The sequence below is a fragment of the Cryptomeria japonica genome, chromosome 5 (genome assembly GCF_030272615.1).
Source record: "Cryptomeria japonica chromosome 5, Sugi_1.0, whole genome shotgun sequence".
Lineage (NCBI taxonomy): Eukaryota > Viridiplantae > Streptophyta > Pinopsida > Cupressales > Cupressaceae > Cryptomeria > Cryptomeria japonica.
Window position 1 is genome coordinate 572244909 of NC_081409.1, and position 12836 is coordinate 572257744.

At 34.1% G+C, this 12836-nt stretch overlaps 1 protein-coding gene across 2 annotated transcripts in view; it reads left to right on the top strand.

The window, feature by feature from the left end:
* LOC131036786 (uncharacterized) overlaps positions 1-12836 on the top strand; it is a 193281-nt gene that overhangs the window by 10080 nt on the left and 170365 nt on the right. The window contains exon 2 of one of the 2 annotated variants that reach the window (XM_057968776.2): positions 2602-2758. In XM_057968776.2, the coding sequence (XP_057824759.1) occupies positions 2743-2758 (16 nt within the window). In that variant the 5' untranslated portion in view covers positions 2602-2742. The remainder of the gene's footprint in view (positions 1-2601; positions 2759-12836) is intronic. The other variant, XM_057968774.2, reaches the window with a different exon arrangement.

Genomic DNA, 12836 nt, shown 5'->3' on the forward strand with positions numbered 1-12836 from the left:
TCCATAAAGTCACTTCTAGAAGCTTCTAGATGTTGGGATTAAAAAAGTATTTAAGTAGATCAAGATGAAGCTTCAAAGGGGATATCATGACAGAATCTACATCAACACCTAATTTGTGAAGTCTTCTTTCGAAGACAAATTTGCAGCTGAGAGAGAAAGACATTTCAGCCTTTCTAATTGTGCTTATATTGTAGCCAAAGGCTAACTTCCTAAAGTGCGGAGGCATCAATGGACTTGATGAAAACGGTGCCCCCTAAAATTAAAAATAAAGCAAGATCAATGATCATTCAATAAATCATTAAATAAAAATTAAAAAAAAATTAATGACTAAATGAAATTAAAATTAATCAATCACCTACGGAAGAAACAAGACAATTAAGGAGAGTTCTATTTCTCCTATTTGTCCAACCATTAGTCATGATGGTGCAACCTGTCCTACTCCATATCTGGTGTTGATCTTGCAATTTGGCCCCCTTAAATCAGATTCAGAAGGGGCTTTGAACCTCGCCCTGCATATGGTAATGGCATCAACCATTTCCTGCCAATAAGGAGACCTGTCACAAATAAATTAAATGAGATAAGTATGTACTATGTACAACAAAAAATCAAACAAAGAATCAAACTATAAATATTAAAACAATCAAACAAAAAATATTCACCTGGCTGCAAAAAATGGAATAGTGCAGTAGTACCAAAACCTGCTGACAGCCAATCTAGCGGTGTCATGGACCTCCTTGTTCCAACCCATGCTCTCAAGCGACAGTTGGGAGCCAGGAGTAGTGCGAGGCTTAAAGTAGGAATCCAGCCTAGATTTATGAATTCTAGGACCAATGCTAACACTCCCACTACCATTGGCAGTGTCAGGACCATGAGCACTAGTAGAAGCAGAAGCACTAGCACTGGGACAATATGGAGGCATGGAAGAAGGCCCTCCAACACAACCAATGCCCGCCAAATCCTCCTTATGCTTCTTCACCATTTCCTTCTTTTCTTCAAGTGCTTCAAGTTGCACATAGCACTCACGTGTAGCCTCAACAGTTGCTAATGTGCATGGTTTGGCATCATGGCCACGTATGCCGGCAAGATGGTATTTTAATCTATATATTCCTCCATGGAATATCGTTTTACAAAATTTACACTTTGATTGTCCTTTTTTTTGCCTGGGAAAATCTTCATGATATTTCCAAGCGGGGTCCTTTCTAACTGGGAGTTTAGAAGTAGACATTGTATGATTGTAATGTGAAAATTGAGACAAATAAAAAAGTCAAGGTTTCTGCAATAAGACATTATTACAAATACAAAAAAATTAATATTTGAGAATTTGTGCATTGTCATAAATTAATATAAAAAAAATTGTACATTTTAAAAAAAAAACTAATGTAGGTACTAAGGTAGGGTTTGTAAGTTTAAAAAAAAAAAATGTAGAGTTTGTTCAAAATTTCAAACCCTACTTTATTTTTTAAAGAAATTTACAAATCCTATGGCTTACCTACATTAGATTTTGGAAGAAAATGTAAAACTTTCAAATGAAATGAATAGAAAATTAATCAAACAAATTACAATGAAATTTTTGCTTACAAGAAACAAAAAAAAACTCAAAAAATCAATCTTACCTCTTACAACAAGCTTGAAATGAGATGCAAACTCTTCCTTTCCAACTCTTGATGCACCAAATGAAAGTATAATGCAGCCTCAATTTGATTTATGGACGAAATCTTGAGCTTCCTCCTTGCCGTTTTTCCTTCAATGAACCCTTGTTTCTCCTCACAACTCACCTTTCTCCTCCTATTTTGCCAAATGAATTAAATGAAGTCCACTTTTAGGCTAAAAGCATAATATAAACAAAAAAAATTCAATTGAAAACATAATCGAAGTTGTGTTTTGTTTAAACTTAAAATTTCATACCGTCGGCCGAGTCTGGGCGAGTCCGAGTCTAGGCGAGTCTGGACCCCAGACTCGGCCGAGTCCGAGTCCAAGCCCCTTGGACTTGCCGAGACTCACTTGGCTCAGGATTCGTTGAGTTCAGGTGATTTCGGGCGATTCCCGTTTCTCTGGCAGCGGCAGACAAATTAAAACACTAATAATACAATAGTTCATCATATGCACAATCTAAAGGTTGTCACCTATAGCAGCTTTCCACTGAGATTTCTTGATGTTAATGCTGGAAAGTTTGCTGAAGTTTAACAAGTACTTAATACTTCATTTAACACTTAGGCCATAGGTTCAAATTATAGTTTTTTTTGTATGTTCATTTTCAAATTATAACCTAAGATTTCTGTTAAGAAATAACAGTCAACATGGTCAAAGGACCAATGCAGTATGTGAGGAAATTATGCTGCACTTTCTCAATAATAAAATATACTTTCTTTTATTTGTAACAAAATTTTCTACTAAATTTTTTAGTTATTGTTTAAATAGTATTTCATTTTAACGTCAGATATAGTTTTCAGAGAGGATAATATTGAAGCCGTTGACCATAAGGAGATGAGCTTACATTAAGAATTCTTGTCTATACATCATTTGAATAGTGTATCATTAGTATTAATGCAATCATTTCTTCATATGAGTGTTGGACGGAGCTGATATTTATATTTTGTGAAGGATTAGAGAGTTGCTGATTGGGAGAAAGCAAAGAAATATGAAAAGAGTGGTGAAATATATGAAGGAAAGGTTGATAAATCAAAAAGTGGTGGTCTTCTAGTGCGTTTTCACTCCTTACAAGGATATTTACCCTCCTCTCAAATGATAATTCCAAAAGGTATGCAATTATCTGCATCCTTTTTTATTAGTGATTGGTGTCATCTATTTCCCTGTGTACATTGTTATCTTGCGCATGAGGGGACATAGAATTTGTTTGAATGAATTATGGTAAGAAAGCTTTCACAGAATCACCAAAGAACCTTAATATTAAGAAGAAATTTTTGTGAGCGTAATTGAGTTATTAGTTCAATATATTTGAATATCTGATCGATTTCCTACGTGGACAGGATTTAATTGACTAGATTATGGTAAGATTGTTCTTTTTGATATTATAGCAGAAATGAATTGACATATTAAGAAATTTAGTTCTAATCCAGGAATTTATCTACATGCTTACACGTGAGTTAATGATTGTAGGGTAGTGGTATATTCCTAGAAGTAAACATGTTTCCTTAGATTTTGAAAATAATGGTCCACAAGCAAGTAGTTGTTTTACATGTGATGTTTTCTGATTGTGATGTCATTACAATCATGATTAAGATCGATGATATCTATTTGTCTATCTACAATATATATATCAGGCATAAAACTATAGGTAGATAGCACCATTTTATAAAAGATCAAATGTAGATGGAAGATTCACATGCATTGGTGATAAATATTGCAGTAGATGGTAGAAACCACTTGATTATTATGTATAGTCCCAATTGGAGAAAAAGGACACCACAATATTAAGAGCATTCTCACAAGAGCAGATTGATTTTAAACTGTGCATGCTGGCTGATGATTAATTACTAAAGAAGAGCTCCAAATAGCCATGATGTCATCTAGATTTGTTATTTTTTTCTTAACTATGGATGGACTATAACCAGTACATATGAGCAACAGCTCCTCTACTGGTTTTGTGGCTCCTTTTGGACTGAAATTTGACATCTTTGTTGTAGATGCTGTTTTCAAGGATGAATCATGGCAACATCTGTAATGTGCAATGGTTCTCATTAATTGAATATTTAGGTGGCATGAAAGTTTACATATTTTTTGGCTTTGCCTCGAAAATGCAACAAGCTATCTAACAAGTAGAATGGCTCCCATTCATGCCAAGGTTACTCTTCCTTTTCATCATGAATGCTGTAAATTTGATGGTTAGATTATCATGATATAATTAGATAGTACAATAATTGGGCTTAAGAATGCTTTCCCCTTATCAAGACATTGTAAATGCCGATTTGCAATTCCTTGATTCTACGGTTTGTTGGCACCTGTTGATGTGTTTTTATGCACAATCAAACACATAATAAAATACCAAATGTTGATGATTTTAGCTTCGGTCAGATTAATCTAACCAATGAAGTCATACAAGTGAACAATTGATATCTATCCTTTCACATAGTTGATTGATGTATTTACCTTGATGATGTTAAATCATGATTATAAATAATCATGTATATATATATTTAATGATATATATAGATATATATAATTAAATATACACACATGATTATTATATAAATCATGTTATTCTGGAAACGATTATAATCATCATCATCACCGATCTATGATTAAATGATAAAGAGAATCAATCAATGGATCGATTAAAGATCATTATGTGCTTAACCATTAATGAAGTCGACTATGTAAACCGATGAATCTGTTTGTATTGATTAAGAAGTCTAAACCAATATCGATCATGGAAATTGATGTCTATGTTATACGGACTACAATCATGATTCGATTATAAGAATCGGTTTATGAATATCGATATATTGATCAATGGAATGATCAATATAATCGATCATTCTGCTAAAATGTTTCGGTATTTAACATGCGTTTAATATAAAACGATAACTGAATCGTTCATCGCTGTTTATGAAGTATGTCTATGAAGAGACATGACTCCACGTGAACTATGTTCATGTGGAGGCATGTCTATTCATAAGACATCTAACCAAACATATATATGGATGAAATCGATTCAAATGGCAAACACATAAATCTACAAGTGCAAGCCAAAGACATCTAATGTATTCTGATCAAAATTGAACTAAGAGTATTCTTATTATCTTAGCGATATTATTGAAGACATAGTTAATAAATATATTCAAATAGACAAAGCAATAACAAAAAATAAATCTGATTACTTTAACACGGTATTAGAGCCAGTCTAAGGAAGATCTGATCAGATTTGAAACTAAAAATCATCAAGACTATCATTGAATCCTAGAAAATCACATTCCTTTCTTCGAAATGGCAAGCGGAGTTAGATTTGAAGATCGTCTTGAAGGAGCCTCAAACTTTGTATCATGGGAGTTTGGGATTATGCTTACTTTGAAAGAGAATGAATTAGATTCATTTGTAAAAGGAGTTGTATGTGAACTAGATGAAGAAAATGAGAAACTTCAATGGAACAAAAATAATAGCAAAGCCATGAAGGTGTTAGTAGTTGCCGTTAGAGATCACATTGTTCCAATTATCTCTAAGTTTGACATTTCATGCCACATGTTCAAATCCCTTGAGAGCATGTATGAGATAAACAACACCAGAGGGCTCTCACACTGAAAAGACAACTTCATCATGTGAAAATGAATAAAGGAGAATCAGTTACATCATACTTTATAAGGATAACAGAGCTAAGGGACCATCTCTCTACCATTGGCCATCAAATCAAAAGCAAAGAGTTAACAATGCTCACTCTAAATGGTGTAATGCCCCGCCAGGAACCCTAAAGGATTGCAACACTACAAGGCAACTAAAGGGTGAAATAATTTTTTTTTTAAAGATAAGTGTATTAATTATACTTTGCACAAATAGTAACACAAGCGGAAGTCTATCATTGACATCCTAAAGGGTTACCAACGAAGATTACTTCTAAATAAAACTACATCACAATGTTAAATCAATGATCCATCTAAATAGGGAAGGTCGATTACGATTAAATAACTCAAACTCATAAATTGATTTCCAATAAGATAGATTTAAAGAGTTACAACATATATACTTCCAATGATTCATTTATACATAAGATGAAAGATAATTGAAACAACATACATCCAATGAACTTTAAATTACAACATTCCATAAATTACATGGCTTCCATAGAACAATAAAGTACAAAGGTTACAAAGTTGCTGATACAATGACCACACGGGCCTCAAAGGTACAATATCAAGAACATGAGTTGATACACGAAGCAAGAACCAAGATACACCGGCGAAGCCAATCCTCGCATGAAGGTAAGAACAAGATATCCGATGGGAAGTGGCACTACCACCCGACCATGTGATCCCATAATGGAACCACCCCACCGTGCTAGGAGATAGCAGAAGACCCTCAAGCAAGCAATAAGATAAGTACAAGAGTACACATAACTCCGCAGTACACAAGTGACTCAACTCACAAAACACTAGTGACCCTAAAGAGAGAGTGTCATCACATGGCTTAAGATGGTTACCCTAGGTAGGTCTCCATAGGTCCCGGCCCCCATCTTGGGTTATCCTGGTAACCTCTCCTGAACCCCTGGCTCCATCTAAGTATCATGCGGACCCTACCAACCTTTCGTGAAGACAAGGCGGTAGGTTTGCCATTCCAGGCCTTCCCAAACACCTTGAGCCTATACAAGCACTCAACCGTGTGCGGGGTACATTATCTTAATTAATTTAATAACTACCCACCCCCTAATCAAATTATTAGGTTATCACTTAATAGCTAACTTTCAAGGGGTTATCCTGCCATCCACTTTGGGTGCGGCCCCCGCCCGAAAGCCACTCTCTGTACTAGGACACTAACTGGATAAGACTCTCTATGAGAACTCTATGGTGGGACTGACAGCCATATCTAATCCAGACATAACACAGGTGAAGGACTCATAGTCACAAACCTAGGATTGACCATTAGGAACATAACACATAATGGCTCACATCCTCAAGGTTTAAACATCGACACCTGACTAAGGGGTAAACATCAACGACATAATGACAATTTTAACAATATTGCAACGACATTTAAACAACTAGACTGCAAACATTATTAACACAAGATCCTACACAAGCAATCTTTCTTTTAAGCAGTCAACAACATAAAATACTTGCAATAAAGATTTCTGGAAATAAAGAAATCGCATCTATTTAACATAAAGAAACGGTGAAGTCACATGTCTAATAAGGTTGAATTGGAACCACATTTAAAATTTTAAACCCCCAATCAATTGATTATGATTAAATTATAATTTACCCAAATCGACCATAACCAAGTCAACACTTACATCAAATTTAAACAGATATATAAAATAATATAAAATAATCCCAATATAATATATATTCATTGAATATAATATCATATGATTATATTACATTACTTATATAAAGAAAATTAATATTTAACTTAACCAATTTCACTTTTATTCCAAAAGTTAATAATAACTTCCATTTATTTTTATATATTTTCCAAAGTACAAAGAAAAATAGAACTAATCACTAAATAGAAGTAATATTAATTAACATTAATATCATTATTACTAACAAATAACTTTAATATTATTATTTAATATTAAATAATATCAATATTATTATTATTCCTTTAAATAACAATAACATTATTATTTATTATTAAAAATAACATTAATTATTATATTTTAACATTAATATATTATTTTTTTTTTAACTTAAAAAAAATAAAACAAGAAGTTTCACGTGAGGCCCAAGGCCTCCACGGCAGCAAGTGCTGCTGCCCCAAGCATGAGGTAGCAGCGCTTGCTGCAACCTCAAGCTTGGGGACGCAGCAAGCTGCAGGGGAAGGGGTGCGTGGGCTGGGTTGAGCCCAGCTCCCCGCCACTGCCCCAGACTCCATTTTAATTAATTTTTTTTTTTCTTTTTCTATTAAATTAAATTTTTTTTTTAAAAGAAATTCTGATAACATTCTAAGGAATCAAAATTGAAATACAGAGATGAAAATCTCTGTTTAAAAAAAAAATAACAAACAATCCCCAATTAATTTTTTTTTTAACAAACATTTTAAACAAATAGAGATATCAAATAAGTCACTGGTAATAAAATTTTTACCAGCAATAAAACCTCTGAGACAAAAAAAAACAGTGATAGGAAGAAGTCTCTCAAATCAAACCAATTCATTCCTAAAATCAAATTGAATGGGAACAAGCTTGATCTCCATTCCCCAATTGATTTTTTTGCCCAAACAAGAATGGACAAGAAGAAATTTAACTTAGAATTATTTTTCCAATCTGGAAATCACCAAGAAGAAACTATTTGGGGAAAATCTTGGCAAAATTTTGCCAGCATAACTCTACTCAAAAACACAAAAATAACCCAACTACAAACACCAGGAACAATGAATTTCTTGCATAAACAAAATGAAAAAATATAATTTAAATTATGAAATTGCTTGGAGAGTTTGGGATTGAAATTTGATAACCAAATTGATGGGATTTTTTTTTTTCAACAATCTCATGGCAAACAAAAATTCATAACCCAATACTTATAAAACTAAACTTTTAACAACAATCAGAAATTGAAAAGAAGCATGGATTTTTTTTTTTAAATAAACAAGAAGAATTCAACCAACCTCTGAAGTTCCCAAGAAGAAATTGTGAGCTTCAACAGAATTCCAAGCCAAAACAAAACCCAAATCCTCCTTCCAAGAAATTTTTCCAGAATTTTGTTTTCTCCTCCAAACAAGCATATCCTTCCAAAAATATTTACAAGGGTAAATAGGAAAAATATTTTAACCTAATCTTTTAGGTTGAAATATTTTTCTATTAAAATACATTTAAATAAAAACAATTGACTTTTTTCCATATTCCTCCAAAAATAAATGGGAATTTCTTTTTTTTGAAAAAAAAAAACATTTCTCACATTTAGAAATTTAATCAACTTTTCAACTAAAATAGAAATCAATAATTTAACTTTATTTTGTATTTATTAAAAGCAATTAACTTTATTTATTTTACTTCTTCCATTTGATTTAAACATGATTACTTTTCCAAAACAAAACAACTATAGATTTAAATCTAATAAATTAACCAATTAAGCTAGGTTCAAGACATAAAGGCATAATAATGAATAAATTGCTTATACCAACAATGAATGACAACTTAAACTTAAATAAATAACCGAACCACTATGGTACGCAAACTGAGAAAATGCAAGAAGACTCGAAAGTCGAAGAAAAGGGATGGACGACCGACTGACGACACTCACAAGAGTAGACGAAGGGTAAGAACTAGGGTCAACAGCTATCTCCTCCACTCCCATCGGATATATAAGGCACGCTCAGACCTGTGAAGCCAGGTGGAGACGATACCCCGTACCTACCCGGTACTTGTACCTGCAATATCCTGCATCATCGAATCACACATGCATGCATATAAATATAGAGTACACGGCATGCACACCGATGAAGGAGACTCGCGGCGTTCCCTGTCTCACCGAAATGAGTGAAGGAAAATCGTCCCCTTGCATCCAATACAATTGTAGACACGCAACATATATATGACACATCGCCTAGATAAAGTAAGATGTCAGTACAAAGCAATAATCCATGAAATACTACAAATTACCAGTACTGAAATACTGAAAATAACTCATGCATCTAGTATCCAGATAAACATGAAATAATATCAAATACGTCTGAATAATGTCAAGCAATAAAGTGTCAACTGAATAGTAAACTGCAACATAATATCAGTCTAATAAGTCCGATCGAGAAGGGGTACTACAAATGGACTCCCAACATCATGGGAATCATTTATTCAGGTAATAAGTGCTCGTTCAATGCTTCCCAAGTTCGATCGATTAAAAACAGATTGTATTCAAGAAGAATCCAGATTAGTCACAAGGGGGATTAATCAAAGTACCACAAATGAAGACATTCATGTGCTAAACTCTCATTCTCACAAGAAGGGTAAGAAAAGGAACTTCAAAAGAAAGGACAAAAGTGCAAATGGGGAATGCTCATCTAAAAGAAGAAGGGACATGTCTCAAGTGCAGTGCTTTAGATGCGACAAGTATGGACATTATGCTATGAAGTGTCCAGATATGCCAAAACCTCAAGCCTCTATTGCTGAAGTTGAGAAGGCTAGCTTGGAAAATGATTCCGAGAAACTTGTTTTCTATTCAGTCTTATCAAGCCAAGTATCAACAGGCCTTAGCACCTGGATAATTAATAGTGGGGCATCACGTCATATCACCGGATTCAGAGAACATCTAGACAATCTAGTGAAGAATTCAGATGAGGAAGTGACTATTGGGGATGGTACTAACTATCCAGTACAAGGAATTGGAACCTGCACCATAAATCTAAAGTCATGCATCTCTCTTCATCTTACAGGTGTATTGTTTGTACCTGGGATAAAGAGAAACTTTGTTTCCATCTCGGCACTTGAAGATAAAGGATACAAAATAACCTTTATGGAAGGGAAAGTCCTGGCCTGGCCCAAGAACTCAACCATAAAAAGGGCTCATATGATTGGGGTTAGACATGGATGCCTTTATAAACTTTGTACTTCTCCCTCTCAAGCCCTTATACATGAATCTACTAATACAAACGAGATTTGGCATAGAAGATTAGGACATCTCCACTTTCGTGCCTTTCCTTCCATAGAGAAAATGGTAATAGGCTTACTTGAGCTCAAACCAAAACATGAAGGAACATGCAAGGGTTGTGCCTTGGGAAAGAATACAAAAGGGACTTTTCACAATAGTAATAGTAAATCAAAAAATATACTAGAACTCATTCATTTTGATTTATGTGGACCCATGTCTGTAGCCTCTATAGGAGGATTCTTGTACTATATTATCTTTGTAGATGATTTCTCTAGGAAAACATGGATATATTTCTTAAAATGTAAAGAGTCTGAAGAAATCCTTATGAGATTTAAGGAATTCAAAACTCTCATAGAAAACATGTCAGGATATAGAATCAAAACATTAAGAACAGACAATGGGGGGGAATATACTTCATAAATGTTCAAGGACTTTTGTGTTAATGTTGGGATTAAGAGGGAGTTTACAGTTCCTTATAATCCACAACAAAATGGGGTGGCAGAAAGAAAGAATAGGACTATTGTTGAAGCTGCTAAAGCCATGATGTATGATCAAAACTTAGAAACTTCATTTTGGGCTGAAGCCTCTAGGATTGTTGTCTACATCCAGAATAGGTGTCCTCATTCACTTCTAGATAACAAAACTCTTGAAGAAGCATTCACTGGAATCAAACCCGAAATAAGTCATTTAAGAATCTTTGGTTGTCTAGTCTACATTCATGTACCTAAGGAAAAGAGGTCTAAGTTAGAGCCCTCAGGCAGGAAGGGAACATTTGTGGGCTATAGTGAAACATCTAAAGCCTACAAGATCTACATACCTGGACAAAGATTGATTGAACTTAGCAGGGATGTTATCTTTGAGGAAGACATTGCTTTCAGAATATCCACAAGCACTCATGAGATAGAAGATCAAGAGACTCCTCAAAATATGGAAGAGGATCATGCTCTTGAGATTCGGAGGGAGACTCATGAAGTGATAGAAAATGAAGATCAAAGTGAACCCTTGAATGAACCTAATAACACAAATGCAAATCGAAAGAGACCACTTTGGGCTAAGAAAATGATTCAAGAAGCTGAGAATTATGAAGCACCGAAGGGAACTTTCAGAGAAAGCAAAAGACCTCACAGATACTCTAGCTATGTTGCTTTGATGGGTGAGATCATCAAGTCGGAACCATCCAGTGTTGAAGAAGCTATAGATCTTCAAGTTTGGAAAGATGCTATGACAGAAGAGTATCAATCCATTATTAAGAATGATGTTTGGGACATTGTACCCAAACCAAAAGGAAAATCAGTGGTAAAATCAAAATGGCTCTTCAAAATTAAGCATGCTGCAGATGGTAGCATTGAAAAATACAAAGCACGGTTTGTTGCCAGAGGCTTCTCTCAGAAAGAGGGAATTGATTATGAAGAGACATTTGCTCATGTTGCTCGATATATGTAATGTCCCTACTAGTTAGAGATCACTGGCGTGCAAAACAAACTGTTAGAAAGCAACAAATATATATATATAAATAATCTAATTTGCAAATAAACTTCAATTACTTAATTAAAACTAGTCTCAAATCTTATTTAATAAAAAGGATACGAATGCAGTACTGGGTCATGTCCTTAAGTGGTTATATTGCCCACCTTCTTGGAACCCATCATGGTTCCAAGCCTTACCAGGAAATCGAAGGATATGTCGATTCCCTGTCTTGGATGTAGCATCTTGCATCCAAGCCTACCAAGGAAGATCATCATATATGATCAATTCCTTGCCTTGGATGATACATCTTATCATCCAAGTCTACCAGAGAGGACCGGCCAGATCCGTCTCTTCTTGGATGAGCTTGACACCCAAGCCTTAACATATATGCATATAAATACTCAATGTATACTGCCTATCAGGGATTATCATAATCCTTGAATTAGGCTAAGGCAATTTCCTCCCAATAGCCTCCATCATATAGCCACATTATTCATATAACATTCTACATTTCATTATCATTTTTCAATCCGTAATTTATGCCTACATTTACATATTCCTTAATCCCATTATTGATCCTATATACATATAAATATTCTAGGAATATTTCAAAGTAATTTCACTCTTATACTGATTTTACAGTCTAATATTGTTATTTGTCTGGTCAAACATTATATCTATATATATACATAAATAGATGAATCAATGATATTACCTATTATAAATTATTAACACTACCATTGCCTAAACAGTAATTATTAGTCTATCTAGAGGTTGTAAGGCAGACAGATCTGACGTGCCACTATATATGATATTAAATATGCCTGTCATACATATTGCAGTCTATAAATATTTAATAATATCTATATTAATATTCATATATTACTATTACTATTAAGTTCTGTGTAAAAACATTGTCAGGCTTCATATATTAAGCATACGTAATAAGCACATCCCCATTCACACCACCCAACAACGATGTTAGTGCCCGTAATTTAATAATAATTCTGATCTGGTCTGATTGCTGACTGCATAATATATATTCCCGCAGACTTGACCATTCTTTCCTTTTAAAAATGCTTATCTTTCCCCCTAATTGAGTGATTCGATTGGACT